The sequence below is a fragment of the Pteropus vampyrus genome, unplaced genomic scaffold (genome assembly GCF_000151845.1).
Source record: "Pteropus vampyrus isolate Shadow unplaced genomic scaffold, Pvam_2.0 Scaffold21, whole genome shotgun sequence".
Taxonomy (NCBI): Eukaryota; Metazoa; Chordata; class Mammalia; order Chiroptera; family Pteropodidae; genus Pteropus; species Pteropus vampyrus.
Window position 1 is genome coordinate 1143000 of NW_011888802.1, and position 22896 is coordinate 1165895.

Below are 22896 nucleotides of genomic sequence, written 5' to 3' on the forward strand. Positions count from 1 at the left end.
TAAGTTGCACTATCCTCAATTTTTATTCCTAAGGTTCAGGTCTAAAGAATGAGAGCTTTGAAATCATTGACTCTTTCCTGTCTCTATTCAGTTTCCAATCATTTCTCATTCTGGAAAAAAAACCCACAACAATATTAATAATAGCTAACATTAGGAGGGTTTACTTTGTCCCAGGCATTGTTCTATGTACTTCATAAGTTTTGCATCAGTGAATCCTCATAACTATTGAGAGTTTAGGCATGGGTGTCAAAAATGTACCAGTAGAACAGGATTCTCTTTTGATATAAAAAGCTACATACCTCTTTGAGTTTGGGGCTTCAAATAGGGACTTAACTGTTTCTATTCTAAAACTGGATCTTAGTTATCTTACAAAGGTGTAAACAATTCAAAGTAGGAAAAACAACATTCTAACCAGTCATGGGAAGAGGCCACATTTTTTGTCCTGTTTGGGTACTTATCCAACTTTAGTACAATGAGGTGGTGATAGACAAACAAGAAAATAAAGCAGAGTCAACCTAAACCTAAAAGTGTTGTTTATATAATTATTCCTTAAAATACTTCAATCTCTTTCCTGAGGAAAATTTCTCACTTTTCAGTCATATTTGAATGTCTCAATTACCTTATTCCTGTACTTTCACTTAGAAATACTATGCATCTATTGATTATAGAAAATAGGCATTTATCCAATCATCTGAGAACAATGGTTAAGAAAAATGAAATAATAGAAATAAACATTAGCAAAAGGTTGATAATTTCTTTTTCTTGGCAAGGTCTATCCTTTCTCAACTTTATAAAGCCCTAGACATTGGTGTGAAAATTTCCTTTATTTTACATAATGATGGTGATGGTAAATGCAAGCTTTTTTGTACTTTTTAAGCATTCTTCCTTGACGAAGTTAAAAATTGGCACTCCCGTATCAAACACACTAATTTTTAAATTTCTAAACCTTAATGTTCCCTGAAACCCAGAGGTTTAAAAACCTTTAGCCTATACTACCTGGGTAAGGCAAGCTTCAACTTAATTTTCTATTTTGTTCTAAAATATGTTAAAAATGTTTCCAGAAATTTTTTGGCTTAAGGAAATGTTTATGGTTTAATAATTTCTATAACTTAATTCCAAATATTTAGCATAATAGCAACAGTAGTATTCCTTTCATCTTGTTTGGTAAATTCAACTAAAATGGTACTTACCCTGAAAAGGTAACTCTCATAAAACATAAAACTTAAGTGATTTTTGCCACTTATTCAACCTTGATGTAATTCAGTGTTTTTTTTATATATACTTATATAAAAGCGAATGAACAAACATAATTTGAGATGGAAAAAGCAAGACCCTAGAAAAAAGACATGTCAATAGGCCTTAGCAAGAGCAAAACTTACAAAAGTTATTTAAAAGGCAAGAGGTTTTTCTTTTCCTCGCAGCCCATACATAAGCAAGCAGAAAGTAGTGTGTGTGTGTGTGTGTGTGTGTGTGTGTGTGTGTGTGTATTTAAAGTTGTTACTATATCCACAAACTTGGTAATACAGTATTTTAACCATCTGTACAAAACACTATTGTTTTATAATGACTACTTCCTAAAAAACAGATAGAACATAAAGAAATGGTACTCAGATACCTATCTAACCTTACACTGAAAATTATCATTGAAGCCATCATTTAAAGGAAGCTTATTTTTGTATTCAACAATACCTTTGAGAGAAAACTGGATCAGAGATCTATTTTTTCAATATAAAACATTTACATGTAAGTTTATAAAAAAGTTTTAAACTCTAATCAATTATAAATTACTTTTTATTTTCATAAAAGATGTTTAAATAAAAGCTGACTCAAAACTACATTTAAAAAAAAAACCTAGGATAAGAAATTTCTATGAAATTATCCACTACCCACCCCACCTAGAAACTAGGTTATTCCAGGGTTCACTAAATACTTTTCTGAGACTTATCAGACCCACAGTCTTTTATTGGTTACAATGTCCCAAGAGCAACTTGTAAGCCCCCAGCAAAGTACCACTGTGCTGGCAAAGAGAATCTATCATAGAGAGGATAAGTCGTTTTTTAGGTTTTTCAAAACTTTAGACCACATTCAACTTAAAACTTCTGAAAACGTTCCAACTCTTCCATTCACATTAACTGTTTGGAACATATAATGCATTTTTTCCAAGGACAAAATGATACAACTATTGCTCTATAATCCTGAACAAAGAACAACACAGGGCCCAAAGGGCTCCTATGAATCCCCCACACATCACAGTCTTTTTGTTTTTAAATCTTTTAAATCCAGAAGAAAAACAAGGTTGCATATACTTCTGGTCATTCTTTGGAAAGACAATTCAAGATATATAGTTTAAGACAACTATACCAAAAGGACCCTGAAAGCTAGAGCTATGTATCATGTCTTAGGCAAAAGTTGTTGAGGCCTAGTTATAGGGGTATGCTGAGCTACGGACACTTCTTTAGTGTTTGGCCAACTGGCACTAGGAAGCAGCAGAGATGAAGGATGGTTAAGGGCAGCCATCAGGATTATATCTCAGCTGCTACCTTATCCTTCACTACTCAGTCTGCCAAAACAGACCTTGCTCTGGGCCATATGGAAAAAAGGATAATGGGAAGCAGGGTGGCTCTATCTCTTGTGAAAGAGAAAGCAAGGAGAATTCCTAGTGTCTCAAGACAATACAACTTGACATTCGACTTGCTGACTATATATATAATATATATATATATTTTTTTAATTAAATTTATTGGGTGACATTGGTTAATAAAATTATATAGGTCTCAAGTATACAATTCAATAATACTTCATATATATGTTGTACTATGTGCTCAATACCCAAAGTCAAATCTCCTTTAGTCACCATAAATTTGACCCTCTTTACCCTTATCTACCTCTCCCCTCCCCCCTTTCCCACTGGTAACCACTAAACTGTTGTGTCTATGAGTTTTGGTTTGTTAGTCTTGTTCATTTGTTGTTTTCAATTTTATATTCCACATACTCTAATAATATGTCATATATAGAATTGCACCTAACTGCTTTAGGTAGGACATTATTTGTGGCCATGAATTCTGCTTCACATGTTCTACCTACTGTCAACTGCAGTTATTTAGTAAGTTAAAAAATTCATTTACATATTAAAATTTAAAAGCAATATTTTTATAACATTTTAATACAGATCTTCAATAAATTAGATCATTTGTAATACTTACTGCTTCAGCTTCTGCTCTTGTCTTGAAAGTAATTACTGCATGAAGTGAAGAGTCATCAATCTGACAATCTTCAATTTCGCCATATTGCTTTAAATTAAAAACAAGTATTTTCTCCAAATAAATATTCTGAAACATTCAAAATCTGATGGTTTTTAAAATATTAAAATATCAATAAATGTAACTCAGAATACATAACAATTCATGGTGATTAACAGAAAAAAAATGGTCAATAATTCATTTTGGTACCTGATAGTCTAAGATAAATGGTGGTCCTACCTTCCAAATACTATTACTATTCTACACTTTCTAGAACTAGGGAAACTTATTATTAATTGACTTATTCTTTAAATAAACAATGGTCAAAGACTGAGCTTTCTTATTATCTTCTATACTCGTTTATTTCTGATTCCAGAATATGCTAAATTCTTTCTAAAACAGAATATTTAATCCTCAGAATATTTTATGAGCTTTCTGTAAAGATAGCGAGGGTGGGGGGAGAGAATAAGAGAACTTAAGCACTTTTCTCAAAGTAATTAAGTTAATTACCGGAATGAGAGTCCAGGTCTTTCGATTCAAAAGTTTAACAATAACTGATCCTGCTTTCACTCTCAGTAAAGACTCCTCTAGATCATATATTCTTTTAGGACATTTGCAAGCTAAACATATTAAATTATGCTTGTTTCGGTTTGTTGGATTTTATTTTTTACCTGTGTAGGAGGATTTTTCTATAAACAGCAACCTTTATCATATAAAATTCTAGTCCTTTGTATGTCATTACTAATACCTTTCTTCTTACCAAACATAAAATTATAAACATGAACTTATTAAATACACACACACTCCATACAGAAAAATTCTGTAGAGCACAGGAAGAGAATCGCCTCTAGAATCAGTCGGATCCTCGCTGTCAGTTACAAGCTGTGTAAACTTATATAAGTTACTCTCTTCACACTTCATTTTCCTCATCTCTAAAATAGGCATAATAAAGGTACCTACTTCAAAGAGTTATCTAAATAACTCATAACATAGTGAGTTATATAAGGCACTTGGAATAATACCTCCCATAAAATAAGTGCTCTATAAATTTTAAATTATAATTTTTATCCACTGAGACCAGTAGCTGTTTCATTTCTAGACTGGCCAGATCAAGAATATTAACAAATAAAACTCCATCTTAATAAAAAAACAACTCTGAATGGCCCCTGCAGGGTGTTAAATTTTTCCTTAAAAGTAAATATCAAATGAAAGTATAGGACTTCCTTCTCTAAAACAACAGTTTAAATCATTCATTTCACAATACCTGAAGGCTTACTAAGTGTAAGAATTGTAATGTTTCTTCCAAATAATAAACAAAAACTCCCTACAGCTTGCTTTTTAAATAACAAAAGATCATCATAGAAATTCTTTGGTCAGATTAATGGATTTAAATTTGTCATGTCATTTTCGTAATTTCCCCTTTAATATATCCATTATCCCCAACAATGGTTATCAGTATTTGTTTACTGGGCAGTGAAAAAGTACCGCAAAATGAGGAAGAAGATCTTCTCTATCACTCTCCGTAAATGCAGAAATCTCCAATGCCCTGGGACGGTGATCCACAACAGCATGACCAGGTACACCTCGACCTCGACCTCGACCCCTGCCTCGGCCATGAGCTGCACCTCGACCTCTTGAATGAATTCCTCTACCCCGACCAGATGAAAGAATCCCTCGTTTTGCTGCCTAGAAGGAATTAAACACATAAGTTAAACATCACAAACAGCCAAGTGTTATACACTTTATCAGATGAGTCAAACTTTTATATACTCTGACATCATATTCAAATAATGCCCTATAAAAGAGTCTCATAATTTAGGGTGGAGTTTTATATTTTAAAGTAAAAGCAAATGTAGGCAGTTAATGAATTTAAAAAAACAAAACATTAATTTAAGCACTATTTCGAAATTATCGTGTGCTTTTTTCTAAATTCTTACTCTCCAACACATCAGACTCTATCAAAAAAATAAAATCAGCGATTCTTGATTTCCAAATGGCGTTGTTCCTCCAGAAGTCACTTTAATACAGAGATATGTACACAATAAATGTATTTTCCTATTTAAAATTTTCAAACTGTTTCCCTACTGTAGTACAGTAACTACTGTACTTCAGTAGTTACAGTTATCTCAAATTCATTGTTCTGATCACTTACAGTAACATCATTATACAACTAATGTCCATAGTAACTTATATTCCACCACATCACTCTGTATGAATAGCATACCATTCCTTCATTTATGAATACTTCCTATGTGCAAGTCCTTACTCTCATGAAACTCAAATCCTAGAGGGGTAAAGAAACATTAAACAACTAAGTTATTTGATTTTATCCATGAGAGGTGACTCAAAAAATGGGGAAATGCTTTAACTAAAGATTTGAACAGAACATTAAAGATGTGAACAAAGTACTAAGATTTGCAATAAATAAAATACTATAATGTTAATTCTGTGAGGATTTTCCCCCACCCTGTTTTATTCTCTACTCAATCCCCAGCACATATAATAGTAGGTGGCAGATTACAGATACTTAATATGTGCTCAATGAATCAAAGAAGGAACAAAGAACAAGCAACACAAAGGTAAAGGGAGTGCTTGCAGCAGGAACAAGGAAACCAAAAGCTGAAAGGAACATAGTACTTCAAAGAATGAATAAAATCCAGTGTAGCTGGACCACATGAGATGAAGAGATGAGGCTGGAGAGATAGGCAGAGCCAGATCATGAATAACTTTAAGGACCACGTTAAGGATTTTAAATTTTATTCCAAGAACCATGAAAATCAATTAAAACATTTAAGGCGGAGAAGTAATGTAATTGAATCAGGATTTAAAATGTTATTCTGGTGAGAGTTTTAAGAACAGAGTAGAAGGAAGAAGAAAACAATACCAATCAGTAGACTACTACTGAACTGAAGACAGCAACTGAAGACAGAAGCTTGGTCTACAGCGGTGGCAATGGACATAGAGAAAGTAATGCATTCAAGATATATTTGGGAGTAACATGTATAAAACTTGGTAATTAATTGGATATGAATACTGAAGAAAAGGAAGGAATTGATGAAGGCTCTCGGATTTTGGTTTGGGTAATTGTGTAGATGGAGTTAAGGGGCAAAATAAGCACAATTTTGAACACACTGAGTCTGAGGATGTGAAACATCCAAGTGGAAATATCAAGGAAGCACCATTGCCAAATCTCTGCAAGTATAAAATCTCAAGATATTTAACATAAACTAAAATAATCTAAAATCCAAATAATAAAGTTCAAAGGGCAAGGATTAATAACAGAGCAGCATATACAAAAGTCTACTCTGAGGAACAAAATGCTCCCTGAAAAGGGAGTCCATGGTCAAATAAGTTTGAGTAGTATTAAATATTTAATATGTAATTCTGGAGATTCACAAATTAAAGATCTCTAAAAAAATCATGTTTAATAGTCAAAACTCATGTTTAATATAATCTTTTCCAAATTTATTTGGCTTCACAGCTTTTTTCACTAATATCTGTTATCAAAAAAATGGAATGTGTGTGGTGAATGACCACACTCTAGGCAACACTGCATTTCTGTATACATTAACTACAAACTAAAGTTTAGCCATTATTAAAAAAAAAAAAAGACATGTTATTCAGAGTTTAGCTATATTATGATAAAGAACCAAAACATAGACTAGAAAACAATACTGGTAATACTATTATTTGTTTACTAAAATTATAGGCCAAAAATTTTTTAATGATAATTGTTTTTAAAATATCACCAACACGGGCATAAAATCTCCAGAATGGGGAAAACAGAATTTCTATATTAACATAAACCTATCTTTTTTCAAAACCTGTTACTTAGGCAGAACACAAATGAACTGTACCAAGCTTCCAGAGAATGCTTCCTGTGACTGTTAGATAAGAAAGAGTCCTAAGACAAGCATAGTGGCTATTAAATGTTAAGTGGTCAAGATGTTAAGATGATCAAGTAGTTAACAAATTTGGAAAAAAGTGGCTATTAAATGTTAAGTGGTCAAGATGTTAAGATGATCAAGTAGTTAACAAATTTGGAAAAAAGTGGCTATTAAATGTTAAGTGGTCAAGATGTTAAGATGATCAAGTAGTTAACAAATTTGGAAAAAAGTATTATTCTAAGGTTAACCAAAAGTAATAATCTAAAATATAAAAAATTGTGACATCAAACAATGACAAGTACCAACTACATTAATGACGTTTCTCTGTACTTAAAAATGTTATTCTGATTTTTAAACATCTTTTTGTTAAATGTTAAAAATTCTCATGTATAAGAATCAATTTCTTGATTTTTCTTATATAAATAACCATGACAAAATTATAAGGTAGTTTATTTTTTCTTTCATAAACATCCACAGCACCATCTATAGGCAAAACTTAAGGAAACATGTTCTTCAATACAGTTCTATCACTAGAAGTCTGGTTCTTATAGAACTCAATACAATACGCTTATTTATGCACAGGCTAGCGCCATAAGAATACCTGAAAAGCTTATAATAGGTTTTGGTCAAGGAGGAAGGACAAACCAAAAATAGAAAAGGAATAAAATTCACTAGAAGTGGAAGGACTCAGGTGTATAGGTAGAACTGCTGCCACCCCTCATTAAATAAGATTTTCTCTACTAGCTTTGAGAGATTTGTTAACCTCTTCCTTATATCGACTCCCAATATGTATGCCACAGAATGAAGGGAATATTTTCAAATTAACCACCACGACTACATCTGCTCTTCTTTAGCACACTGCATAGTTGTGATGAAACATACTTCCAGCTGTAATTCTGTATACTTTCTCCTAAGCTCAGTGACTTCTTCTCCAGCTTGCATCTTCTTATATAAATCCAGCTCTGTGTCAAGCAATTCTTTCTGCATCTAGAAAATAGAAATTACTTTAGATGATAATAATTAATACTTTGTATTTATATAAAATTTTTTACAAAGAAGTTTTATACATTCCCATTTAATCTGTACATTTCTTCTCTATCTCCAGTCCTACCTACCAATCTAGTTCAAGCTATCAATCACCTCTGGTCTATACTACTGCAATGACTTCCTAACTTGTTCCTATATCCACTGATTTCTCTATGCCAGAGTGAGATTTCTATGGACTGAAATACACCTAACTTTATCAAATAATATAACCACACAAAAGGGGGGAAAAAAAAAGTAATCCTAGACCACAGTTCTCACTCTATACCCTTAGTGGGATACATTGTAAAGTTATAAAGAATGCAAATAAATTCTAACTTTTATTTTTAGCTAGTTGTTGGAAGTGGTATTGCTATAACAATTCTGGGACTATTTGGAATGTATTACAGGACTGAGCAAATGAGTACTGTATTGACTGACCTTAGTGGGAACTAAGTTGTCGTTATGGGAACAGGGAGATAAAATATGGAATAAGACAAGAAAAGGAAGAACCCTGTGGTGATTAGATCAGAAATACAATATGAACTCATGATTTTATATATATACACACACCAAGTATAATTATTGTATACTGTTTTTTTCTCTTAATCGCTTATTACCATCTGAAATTAACTTGCTCACTTATTTGTGTCTAATGGATTAATCTACCTGAATTTTCTCCCCTTCTAATAAATTCGTTTTGTATTGTCAGGTTATATCTCTGTTCATTAACACTTTATACCACCAATTCCTTAATAAAGTTAAAATAAATCTCAAACTCCTCAGTCAAGCATTCAAGTACCTACATTATTATCTTCAAAGTACCTTATCATGATTGTCCATAACTAATTCTCCTAATTACTGACTTTCCAACTGTAATTCACAGGATTTGAAAGATTAGTAGTTTACAAGTATTTATTTACTTATTAATGAAGGAAGAAGAGAATGATAGCATACAATGGTCAGATTTTTAGAAAATGCTATAACCTAAAAGGAAAATGAATCTTAAACAATGCAGTGTTTTAATGTTTTTCAAAGTAATATGAATAATAACACAAATTAAAATACCTGAGTCTTGGTTTTTATACTTTTTGGAAGACAGCGTCCAGGAGAAGCAGCTTTGACCTCATCTTTCAACTTGGTAATATTTTTTGTCAAAACCTCTAAAGTTTTCATTATTTCTGCTTTATCTTCAGACTTCATTGCTTTGTTTTTCTCCAGTTTTGAAATTAACATCTGCCAGATTTTTAAAAAGAGAAAAATGTGAGATACTTATTCCTACTATTACTAATAAAAACACAGCGAACAAAATATAAAAATAAATATTACTTTTAGTTTATGTATTTATAACAAGGCTTACAACCACTAAGACTGCAGAATAGCAGATTGGTGATGCTAACTGTCTCAATTCGAGCCTTAATCTTGGTTTATTTTGTAAAGAACTACCGTATTACTATTTGGGTCTCTTAGAACATAAGAAATTCAATTCAATCCCTGAAAAGTTTTCAGTTTGAAAAAATATTAATAATTTTATTTTCTAATCCATTTGTGGATATTACTGCCTCTAAGTAACTCCACTCCAAATGGAGTCTGTAACCTAGAATGAATCAGAGGAAAAGTTCTGTTCTTCCTTCATATAATGAGGTATTAGGAAAATGAAACATTTAATTACTTTCTTTGTCACTGGGAACAGTAACTGGCTAGCCTAAGAATAATATCCCCAACATTGATAGGAAACAAGAAGATAAACAAGGTAATATGGGCTAGAAGATACCACCCAATATTATAGGTTCTCTTAAGTCAAGATGGTTTCAGTTTTTGGAATAAAGCATTGTAATTTCTCTTTATCAAACATTTTTAAACATAATAAATCCAAATTTAAACTATAAAAGACATACATTTTAAACCAAAATGGAAAAGTTCCTGTCTTTTCAATATTTTGAAACGTCATAACCTTTACTCAGATATGATCAAGAACCTAATTCAATGTCATAAACTGCAGCAACACTGTACAAAAGAAATATTACAAGCCATATAAGCTTTAATTTTCTAATAATCACTTTAAAAAAATAAGAAAGTAATGTTAATTTAATAATGTATATTCTTTGTAGCTCAAAATATTAAAAATGCTACATGTCAATAGAAATTATTGAGATGTTTTACTTTTTTTCCTCATTCTGTCTTTGAAGTCTGGTATGTTACACTTATAGCACATCTCAACTTGGACTAGACACATTTTAAATACTCAAAAGTCAGATGTGGCTGTTATTGGACAACAAGAACTAGAGGATTCCAAGCATATTAAAGAAGAGTATCTATTTCAACACTGAGCAAAGGTTCCATATCACTATCTGTTGAACTGCTAGGCAGCACCATACTTAGATACAGACTCCTCACTTTCATTTCAAGTTTGATAACCATAGTTCCATTTAAACTACTTCAATTCCTAACATTTAATATATGCTCTTCATATCCCCAATACGCTCTCAATTGATATAAACTTTACCATCGATAATATTTGTTTTACCATCATCGATTACAGTAAATGTTTCCTAAGACTACCTATATGGTGTAAGATTAAATTCCAAGTTGTAACATTTATAAATATTTTGTCAAATCTAGCTTTAGTATTTTACCTTCTGTGTTTCAATGTGCTTTTCTAAAATTTCTTGTTTCCTTTTTCTTACATCCTGCTGAAGTTTCAATGCCTCCTAGAAAAAGAGATAAAAAATATTATTAGAATATTTACTATTTATATTTCCAATAAACAAAATTATAAAAGAAGACAGAAAGGGTTGTTAACTGCAGAAGCTTGGCAACAAAAATTAAATGCCAGGTTTTCCTATGTAAAACTTAAATATGTATGCAAATTTCAAAGATCAGGAGAACCTTTTATTCCTAGAAAAAAATATTTACTGCTACATTATGGAAAATAAAAGTTCAGTGGCAGCCAACATACTCCTTTTAGTATCATTCTATTCTAAGCACTGAAAAAACACATACATGCAAAAAGCTTTCCTCTATGAAAATTCTGTATAATAACAGCTGTACTTACCTGTTTTTTTTTCTGTGCTTCATTATTATCAACTGCAGAGGTGGAAACAAGTAAAGTTTTTTGTGCAGCCTTCAAAGCAGCTGGATTATACACTGTTTTTGTTAGGCCAGTAGATGTAGATAACACCTACCAATACAAATTCAATTTCATAAAAATGTATCAAGCATTCATGATTTTCTAAGTCCTGTTTTTTTTATAAAACTCAACGTTAAAGCGCTTTCGTTAAAACTTAGCACATTGAACTTAATGTTATATGAATAACTAAATCACATTTAGTGATTTTTAAAGAAAGATATGAATGAGGAATAAACGATAATTTTTTTAAATTAATACCATATACCTATAGAAAAAATGCAATCCAACATACAAAAACTTTAAATCAAGAAAAAAAAGTCATTACTATATCACTGAGAAAATATTAGTTGCTGAATATATGTGTTAGTATTCCTAGTGACTAAAGCAAAACCCGTTCATAAGACATGGCACAAAAAGAAACTGGATCCTATTCCTCAATCTGAAACTGTTTGTCCCTCACGATCGTTTGCAATTTACAGTTCAGAAATAAACTTGCTTTCTTTCTCCTTTCCTTTGTTAGCCATTGCTCCTTCTGCTTCAAATGACCTTATTCCCTGAAGTCCAGCTGAAGGTCAACAAAACCAGTTAAGACCTCTACAAAGCCCTAATCATTTATTTCTTCTACTGGGGTCCTTCTATGAAATTCTATTTCTACAGCTATTAAAATATTTAATAAAAATGATCTGATAGGTTAATTTGTCTCTTTCCCTGTCTACTTGAAATAAAAACCATGTCTCTTTCACCTCTTTGCACTTCTGGGACCTAAATCTTGTTAGTAACTGGGTAATTTCAAGTAACTTTTTGGGCCTCAGTTTATCTATAAAATGAGAAAGTTCAACTTGATTATGTCTAATGTCCTTAACAAACCCAGGAAGACTTATTTTTTTCCTTGGTTCGCTGCTATATCTTCAGTGCCAGCGCACTTTATAAATATTCAATAAACACTATGCACTAAATTAAACTGAAATGATGACAGATCTGAGTGGACAATCTTTTCTACGCAAGAGTCAAAAAAATAAAAGTGTACAGGCTGCCATTTTTTATTCTTCAAAAGTAAGTACCTATAGGTTCCATGGAGTGGTAGGTTACTAGTTCTTAGATGGAGTCTAGGGATACCTTCAGGGAGAGCTCTGAACACTATAAAAACTAAATATGAAACCATATATGTCAACAATGTAACTTTCCAGAGGAAGAAACGTAGCTTCTAGTTTTAATGGAACTGAGGACATAAAAAGATGTTTTAAAACTACATAAATAGAAGGGTGTCGATTAGAAAAGAGCCCTACTTTCTAGCTACCAAAAAATATAAATATCTGGGTGTACCAGAGAAGGTACAACCTGGACACTACTTTTTAATCGTTTATCATTAGATTAGAGAACATCACAAAGTTCAGACAACTCATCACTCAATATTCTTAGTATTCAAGAATGGCTAGCCTCTAAATAAAATAAAACTCTAGAATACTGTATTTCTACTGGTTCCATATAGCACAACTGATGTTTAAAAATAAAAGTTCTTTTACGATACTTGACATGTATCAAAATTTCACTGATAATTTTCTGCAATAGTCAGAAAACGAATAGTCAGATATCAATCACTAACACGCAGGAAATAGTGTATTCAGTAAAATAGAGTAAAATTAAACATAGATTTAATTTACAGTCTTAACTTCAGACACCATTTTCTATAATTCTAGAGAAAAAAATTTCTTCCATGCTACCTTAACACACCACACAATGCCAAATTGTATGATTATATAAGGATAAGACAATAGCTTTAAATGGAGAAATACAGGATAATCTGCTGAAAACAGAATGTAATGGGGTATTTCATAAACTTTTTTCATGAGGGTTCCATAACACGTTGAAAAGTTGTGACCAGACTTCTGTACTCAGATCAGTTGGAAACAATAAATATCACAACCCTATTTTCTAGTTTAAAAATTTTATCATAAAATATTTTATCATAAAAGTTTTCAATAGTATTTTATCATAGTATTTTATGATAGTATTGTATCATATTATTTTATCATAAAAGCTGTGAGAAAGCCAGAAGTAAAGAAATCCATATAATTTATTTGAGCATTTCTCTCCAATTTCGGCAAGTAGGAAACACTCTGTGTCCCAAAGATATTGACATCATGTATCAGACGAAGGAGTGCTTTTTCAAAGTGAATAAAAGTTATCTCACAAGAAAGAGAAGACTCTTTTATTCCTAGAAATATCACATTTCCTTGTTTTATCCCGGAACTTCCTCCAGTAAAAATAGAACATCAGCCAACATATTTCATTGAGCTTAAAATATCACTATGAAACATTATCAGATTATATTCTCCAACTATAAAAAAAGGGCTGCCAATTATAACTATAAACACCAATGACTATACAATGTAGCCTAATTTCAGAGGTAGAAAGTGTGAAAACAGGATGTCTTAACACAATGAATGAACTATATGATTACAAATATTACTATATGAATCTATTTGATTCCAGAGTTTAGACAGTAAGTTTGGACAGCAAAAAATATATTTTCAAAAGATGAGGATATATTATTCATGATAAAAGAGAAGAAAATCTGCTAAAAATGTAACTAGCAAAGGGAAGTGACGAACCCAATAGGAAAGATACTACAATTCCTAAGTACACAGACAAAGCACAGGCAGTGGACTTTACAAACTACCACACCTTCTTTACTTCCCAAACAGGTTTCTCTATGTGCTGTATTTTTACATATTGACTTTATTTCCAATGATGTTATTTCATTCACTCATTAATTCCAATTGTTTGTGAATTCTTTTGGATTTTCTGCATACACAATCATGTTGTCTGAGTAAATATAGTTTTGTTTCTTCCTTTTCAATCTTTATGTCATTTATTTCATTTTCTTGTCTTAATTTACTACACTACTGAAAAAAAGTGATGAGTGGAGATTCTCATTCCTGATCTCAGGTGAAAAGAAGTCAACATTCCACTATTAAATATGTTAGCTACAGGGTTTTTTATTTTGCATATACTTTGTCAAATTAAGCAAGTTTCTTTCTAGTCTCGTTTTCAGGAAGTTTAATGTGATGACATTATATTATGTTTTTCTACTGTGATAATCATATGAGGTTCTTCCTTTTCATCCCCTGCCCTTACTTTATTCTGTTAATGTGAAACTGATTTCCAAATGTTAAATCAACCTTGAATTTCTAGAGTAAATCTTACCTGGTCAGGATGTATTATCTTTTTCATATCACTGCACTTTTGCTAATATTTTGTTTAGGATTTCTGTGCCTATGTTCATGAGATATTGGCTTATCATTTTCCTATCATGTAATATACTTATCAGATTTGGCATCAAAGGTATGATGAATTCTTAATGTGAGGTAAAAATTATCATATGCTCTGCTGTTAAAATGTACATTGTTAATACTTCTTACTTTCCAAGACAAAAAGCCAATTTCTTAACAAGATAGAAGTTATAATCCATTACCATATCTTTATCTTATTTCCTATATATAATATTGTCAACCATAATTATTATTTGTACTTATAAAGACAGAAAAGTAGATTTTTCTCACGGATAAGAATGGAAGAAAACAAAGTATTTTGTAATTACTTGCTAGGAAAGAAGGTTATTTCAATTAAAATCATCCAAATATCATTTTTAAGTAACCAATGCCCAAATTGGAATCAAATACAAAAGAAACAGTTAAGATGCTTCACAGTCACATTCACAGTCAGCTCTAACAGGTCTTGCTTAAATGCAATAAGAAAGTTTCTGAGGAGTTATTAATATAATTACTGCATGGTCAATTTTTATATTAAGTAAATAATCACCTTTTCAATAAATCTGAATGTTCATTTATGATAGTCTTTTAGGCACCACACAGATATATTTTCTATAGCAAAACTTAACAAATTGAGAATTCTAGGGAGAATAACATGACTAAAGTTAAATTTCTAAAATATTTTCAGGGACTAACAGTTTTATTTCCTTCACTAATACTCAGTAGTTTAAGAGAGACAAAGGGATTCAAGATCTTGCAAAGAAATATTTTAATGTCAAAGAAAAAAAGGTGTAGAGTCAGTAATCAATTTTCGCCACAATAGCTTGTTCCCAGAAGATATAGCATAGCAAATAATTTTATATAAATCATATTTCTCTCTAAGAAAAATAATCCTCATAATAATCTTGACTGAGTAATCCAGGTAATAATCCTGATAGAGCACTGTACTTAAAAAATCAAAGTTAGTCGATAACAATTATAAAAAATTATCATAAATTTCCCTACTCTTTATATTTAAAGTAGCAAAATTACACAACAAATACAAACTTAAAAATCAAAGGGTTATTTAAATGACTGCATTTTATAGTTAAGGCAAATGAGAGGGTAAGACTTGTTCAGGATCATAGAGTGTCAGCTGCTACATCAACAGTGTAAGTATATGACGTGCAATGTTCCTTCAATTATACCACACAATTTTCCTTTTAAAAGTTCCATGGTATAGATGTTAACATATCATCATGCAAAGAACCAAGATATATTTTTGGATTGCAAAAAAATACTGCTAAGGAACAATAACATCCTGTATCATATGCTTGATATACCTAAAACTGATATAAAAACATTAAGTATTCAAGTGATCGATCAGTTTGCTTCCCACAATTTAGAAGGGATTTAAGGAGATAATCTGGGCAGTCTACATCTCTTCCACAAAAACTAACCAGGATGGAATATGCAGATGTCACCTTTATTTTTCACAGATCTCCCTATAGTAAGCAGAGGCACTCAAATTGATCATTTGACCAATCAATCACTCTACTCAATACCAATTTAATAGCTATTGCAATATCTTAATACTTAGCAGTATCAATTAAGTTGTAAGTTTCTTCTCTCTTAGCCCTCTCATAGAAATGTAATCTTAGCATAATCATGAAAGGGTTTACTCGGTGTTATTTATAGAAAGGGAATAAAATTCTGTATTTGTGTATTTATTTGCTTTAACAATGATAGAAGATACTATGTAGATGCTAGCTTTGAAATCGCTCCTGCTTTCAATTAAAAAAAATTTTTGAATATTTGATGATAGAGAACATTCTTTATTCTTCCTGAGACTTCTCTGAATCACTGACCTCTAAGGAGTCCACAGCAAAAATCACTATGGACTAGGGGAAGAGATATCACCAAGAATAAGCAAAAATAAAATGCTATTCTTTAAACAGGTTCACTGAAGATGACTAAAGTTACATACTTGTAACTATTTTCCTTAAAAGATACTTTACAGTATTTACCAAGGTTTTTTTTTTTTTATAAATAACCTATTGCCATTAGTGATTTTTCACAGATTCAGTTCATGATAACCATATTAGTATACTTATACTATCAATTCCAAGTTTGTATCTTTTATCCTAAAGCTACAGAAAACATGCTAAAAAAATAATGAAAACGGTAGCAAAACATACTAGAAAAATTTTATAAAAGCTATAGTTAGTACACTTCAATTTCAGAGTCCAAATCTTGACATAAATAGATCTATAAACATAATCAGGTTTTTAGACCTCTGCAGAATTGTTCAATACTTCACTAAGTGTAACAGACCTCATATTGTTTTTATTCCTTACTTATTATCAAGGATAAACCTAATCAGAGTCAATACTTACATATGCTAAACTTAGTAACATAGACTAAGCAACACAAATTTAGAGAAAGAGTATCATGGAAAAATTTGAAGGTTTCATAGAAGAGGTTAGAGAGATTTTCAATCTTTAAAATAATGACTAGAATTCAGTTAGGAAGAGGAAAATGCAATCCTGGAAAGTCACCACCAAAAAAAAAAAAAAAAAAAAAGAGGCAGGAAATAGCAAAGGACAATGAGCAGAAAAAAAGACTTCTTAGGGAAGAAAGGAAGGACAAAAGCAGAAGTAACAGAACGAAAAAAATTAAGATAATGTTGAGCTATGAACCAAGCTAAGTCATTTAGTTGAGGAAATGAAAGTTTCTATAAGGAACTGACATTAAAATAAGTTTGAGAGTAGTGTAGTGGCAGTGTAAACTAAGGGAGAGAGATGCCAGCTATGACACTACATCCAGAGGCCAGGGCCTGAAGGTGGTAGACAAAGAGATGTGGACTGAAAACACAAGAAAATGACTCGAAAGGTTTTTAGACTGCACTTCCAGAGGTGAGAGCTAGGAGAAATTAATTTATGTGGGAAATAATAAATAATCTTAGGCATGTTATGCCTGAAGTAATGTTGAAGTGCCCGAGGGAAAAATCTGATATACAGAATGGAGTTCATATTCAAATTTCTAGAATTGCCAAAGTTTAACACAGTGAATAAAAAAATAATAATATACTGAAAAACCAGTGAAGAGGGCAGTCAGCTATCTCATGGGATATTTAGTTGCTACCTATAAAGTCAATTTCCTATGAATATTTTATAGTACAAAGAGCCATGGACTAAAAGAAGGTATAGATTCCAGTCCTAGCTCAGTAACTCATAGTGTATAGATGAACCAAAAAATGATTTGGGCCTTACCTTCCTTTAAGGTGAGGGTATAGAAATGGGAAACATTATCTAATTCTAAAATTCTGTGATTCCACGTACCTCAAATAAGACTAAAGATTAGGGCATTCACTCATACCTAAACAGAAGAAGAAAACATCTACGCCGAACTATAAGGCAGGTCCATAAATAGTCTAAAATCAGCATTTGCCCTCGTATTTAAAAAAAGAAATGACTAAATGTTTTGTCAGGCTATACAAATAGCTGTTAGCAATGAATAAGAAACTTACATTTACATCATCTTTTCCAGTTTACAAAATACTTTTAAATAAATAATTTTGTTCAATCCTCACAAAACTGTGAGCAAGACCAATATTACCATCACTATTTTACCGATGAGGAAAAAGGTTCAGAAAGACTAACAGTACTGCCAAATGTCATGCAGTTAGTAAGTGAAGAGCCAGAGTTCGAACTCAGGTAAAATTCCTAATTCATGGCCCTTTCTACTAGGCTGCCAAAGTTTTCAAATTAAATTGTACAGCATCTACAAATATAATAAATAAAAAGAAAAAACAAAAAGAATGAAGCGCATGGAAAATATAGTGAGCAGCAAATATTAAAATGCTGATGCAAAAAAGTAAATAAAGGTAGGCAAATATTTTTCTTTTTCAGCAAATGGAAAGCAAAAAGGTAGGAGATAAGAGATACAGATACTATTAAGAAGCAAAAGTTTGGAACTATGAAAAAATTAAAAAATTGAGATGCCACCTGAAAACATTTATGAAGCCAAGACAAACACATCATGCTATTCTTACCTTTTCAGTTGCTGAAACAGATGGCTTTGATACAAAACCCAACCTGTCCTTCACAGATAACTTAGTTACATTCTAAAAAAATTAAAATGGACATATTCAGTGTTTCCCCAAACATATATAAGTCTGTTGGGATTTTGAACATTCTGATTCTACTAACATATATTGACTATATAAGTATACTGATGTTAATCACAAAAACCTGAGCCTTTTACAAAGACAGAGACAGAAAAACTGTTTGTGGAAAAACAAATAGTATGCACCATTACTCAACCATGAAAAACTATGATGTAAAGTAAGAGGTTTGAATCAGGTGGTTGCTAAAGTCCCCTCCACTGATACAGACTTATAAATGCCTAAGAGTCCCATGTTGACAAATGGAAAGTTTGAACATTTTAAATATTAGATTTGAGTAAAATATGTGCCTGCTTCCTGAGCTTAAAAATAAAGTCATTCTTTCCTAAAGTATAGGAAAATACACTGTATAGCCAAATACATTGCACTTAGTGATTATTTGGAATAACAGGATTGGAGATTTTTAAAAAATAATTTACCAATTTATATTCTGCATGTTTTTATAGAATCTTGATATATTACTTTTCGGGAATTATCTAGGAAGACTATTTTAATAAGGTGGCATCTATTAGTTAAGGGGAATGGTATATCCGAACTCTATTTTACACAGCAAATGCCGAAGTATCTGGAGACAAAGGAAAACTAACTTTCAGAGACTGAGGGTGTAGAAATAAGAAACTGCCACTCAAGTATGGAAGGGAGTGGGAAGGGAATGACATATGGAAAAGAAAATCCAAGAGTCAGGAATAAAGTGATGCAAGGTTCTGAGAAAGCTGCATAAGTAACTTGAAACAGTATGCTAAAATCTGAGATTTAAGCCTTTCCATCCCAAAAGCTTTCAGTTCATGCTACTGCATAATTATCTCTGAAGAGAATTCTAGTTAAGTGAAAGATGGTGGGAAAAATAAGATTTAGTGTACTGAACTTCACTTTTCAGGCAGTTTTGCTGGAAAATACCTCCTCCACAAAGTGAAAGAGAACTCTTTCTTATAAATAAGTATTAACTAGAAAGAAGAATTTAAGATTCAAATACTATAGAAAAAGTAGAAAGTGAAAATGTTATAATAGCAACAAAAAATTTACAAGTGAAGTTCAAATATGTACAGACTATCCTATTTCTGTATAAAATACATACAACTAACTATAATTCAAATCACCAAGGGAAATTACTTTACTAAGAACCTATTATGTGACAAGTACAATAATAAGACTTTTCACTTACCTGAGGAAGGTCTGAACTGGCACTCTGAGCTTCTGCTGGTTCGACAGTACTTGAAGGTACTGGACCCAACCGCTCTTTGACTGACTGCTTCACAACAGGCAAAATGGGCTGCTGGACTAAAGGCTGCATTACCTTAGAACCAAAAAAAAAAAAAAAAAAAGTTAAACAAGCTCATTAGTTCATGAGCATGGAAAGTCACCTGTTATTTGCTACTAAATTGCCCCTACAGAGGAAGTCTTAAAAGTACATCTTATAATCAAAACTTAGCCACCTTCCAGATTCCTTCTCTCTCTCCCCCTCCCTCTCGCTCATACACACATGCGCACACACAGTTTTCCTTGCATATAATAACTTATTTATAAAGTAGAGAAAAAATTTAAATCTACCCCTCATTATTTTTTTTAAACAAACAGGAGAAAGTTAAATCGAGAAACAAACCGTTGTAAGACACCTCTACTAGCAATTAATCTAACATTACACAGTGATTCACTGATCGAAACAGAAAGAGGGAGGGAGAGAAGGAAGGATTTCCAAGATGAACCCACAATCTGAGTTTCTGGATGATGTACAGCTACAGTGTACTGAGTGTTTCCTATCTACCAGGGACTTCTCTATATGCTTTCCACATATCATCCCATAATTGTCTAAACTAGGGATCAACTTCACGATAAAATGAAAGAAGTTAGAAAGGTAAAGTAACTTCCTCAAGTCTACACATTTAACAGTGGTTGAGTCAGGATCTGAACTCAAGTCTACCTGACGGCAATGCCTCTGCTCTTAAACACTATGCTAAGAGCTTTCTAAGAAAAGCATTTAATTTTACACAAATTTCTCTCTTACCTTAGGAGCAGTTTGTAACTGCTGGGTACTTCCTTCTCTGTGCCAATAAACCTTAATAAAACGATTGTTTAGCACTGCTTCTGTACTTGATATTGCTTTCTTTGCTTCTTCGTATGTTGCAAATTGGATAAGGGCACCTTCAGGATCACCATTATAGGCAACCTAAGATTTAAAATAAGAAGAGTAAATTTCCAAATGAATCTGTTGCTCCATCCAGTAAAATTCCTCAACAGATGAAATACTGGTCCCTCTTAAGATTCTGTCTTTACACTCCCTTTAATCTACATTAGTACCTTAGCCTACTTTCAGGCCAGAAGAACTGGTAACTGAGGACTGTTCAGAGTGGAACGAGCCTCCTCTATATGACACTTTTAACAGAGAATGCTCACTGCATAAACAAGCATTCAAAATGTTTGTATTTTTACTCCCAATATTAATACTGACGAGAAATAATCTCTAGGTCAATGAGTGACTTGGCCAAGATCCAGAGTCAGAAGACCACATAAATACTTTTAAAGGAGTGATCTCTAACGAAAAATTAGAAAAAAAACCCATCGGTAAAATTTTCCAAATATGTAATTCTCACAAAAAATATTTCCAGAAGTGTGAGAAAATTTAAGAAAAAAATAAAATCATATTTTAAACATAAGAAAACAGATTCAAAGAGTATGTGATTCTGTAGACCCATATTAATAAGTAGTAAATACAAGGATTTTCACCTCAAAATCCTTGTTCTTATTCTTTCAATAATAGCAGTATTTTCTAAACTGTGGTATATACACTACTGGTGGTGTGAAGCAATACAAAATAAAAATTAAGAACATAAGCTCTGAATCGAACTACCTACCTGGCTCAAACCTTAACTGCTACTCTCACAAGAGTATGCGCAAGTTATCTAACCTTTCAGTGCCTCTGTATCTTCTTCCATAAGTAGTATAACACCACACTGTAGTGTTAGAGTCAGATAATAATTTATGTAGAACAGGGAGTAAATAGTAAGCATTCAATAAATACTATAAAGATGATTTTAGGTTGCATTTTGATAATTATACATTACTGGGATTTAAAACATCAATGCATCAATGTTTAATTAAAATAAAGCTAAAGGGCTTTTTAAAACTGTTTTTTAAAAACGTGTAGTTTATAAATAATAATGCAGGTAGTATGCAGATATAGCAAAAAGACTGGTAAAAAGATGAAAAAATAGCAACCTCACAATTAAGAAAACAAATTGAACTGTGAGATATCACAAATTGAACTGTGAGATATGTTTCACCCCTTAGCTTTGAAAAATTTTTTAAATTTAATATTACCAGTGTAGTTAATTTTTGTGTGAGGAAAAATTTTTCTGAGAACTCTTTTGTCTAGATCTAAATGTGACAGATCAAACTGAATTGCCATAGAAAGATATTCAGAGACAGTCAAGGTTAAGTAAATAACTACAGGATAATATATGTACTATGGGTCTGTGTATTTTAAAATATATATGTATTTTTAAGTTTGCATATTTGCTGAAAAGTAGTTACAGAAATGCAAAACAAAATTCTAGGATACAGTAAATTATTATTAACATTGTAATTATGTGTAATTAACATTGTAATTAAGAAATGTGAGAGACAAAGAGTTGAAGGGAAAACATTTTCTTTAAATTCTATATAAATCTTTATTGTCCTACTCTGAATAAGCATGCATTTTTTTCATCTATTACTTTTATAATATTATATTTTAAGAGGCAAGAAAACAAAAATTTCCCTATTATCAACTTAAGCTATACTCTCTAAAATTTATTTTTATCAGATGATGGGAAATAATTTTAATTGAAGAAGATACTATACAAACTGAAAGAAAAAAAGAAGCCCAACATTATTTCAACATATATAATATAAACTTGATACTAAATAACCTCACAAGTTACATGCACCCAAGCCAACAGTCTAATTTTAGGTGAAGTCAAACACAAGTTACACTGACATTTATCTTGAAAGATGTTCAAAAATGGTAAAGGAAAAAGTAAATGTTTAAGCTAATTATGGATTACATGGTATCTGGGCCCTAAAAGTATCTGTTAAATGCATCCCAACATAGAGGAAGCTAAAATAATCTGACTAGAGCATTCTGTTGTAATGACTTTGAGAAACTAAATAAATAAAAACTACTGTAAGATTAGATTTTACCAGT

The 22896-nt window shown here is 31.7% G+C and overlaps 1 protein-coding gene across 17 annotated transcripts in view; it reads right to left on the minus strand.

Moving 5' to 3' along the window:
• Positions 1-22896, minus strand: part of RBM26 (RNA binding motif protein 26) — an 80665-nt gene that overhangs the window by 15228 nt on the left and 42541 nt on the right. For 13 of the 17 annotated variants that reach the window (XM_011355474.2, XM_011355473.2, XM_023528000.1 and 10 more), the window contains exons 12-20: positions 20719-20880; positions 19879-20010; positions 18585-18656; positions 11205-11330; positions 10786-10860; positions 9218-9385; positions 8009-8113; positions 4725-4925; positions 3204-3290 (exon numbers count right to left, since the gene is read on the minus strand). In XM_011355474.2, coding sequence (XP_011353776.1) covers positions 3204-3290; positions 4725-4925; positions 8009-8113; positions 9218-9385; positions 10786-10860; positions 11205-11330; positions 18585-18656; positions 19879-20010; positions 20719-20880 — 1128 coding nt within the window. The remainder of the gene's footprint in view (positions 1-3203; positions 3291-4724; positions 4926-8008; positions 8114-9217; positions 9386-10785; positions 10861-11204; positions 11331-18584; positions 18657-19878; positions 20011-20718; positions 20881-22896) is intronic. The other 4 variants (XM_023528003.1, XM_011355475.2, XM_011355476.2 and 1 more) reach the window with 1 other exon arrangement.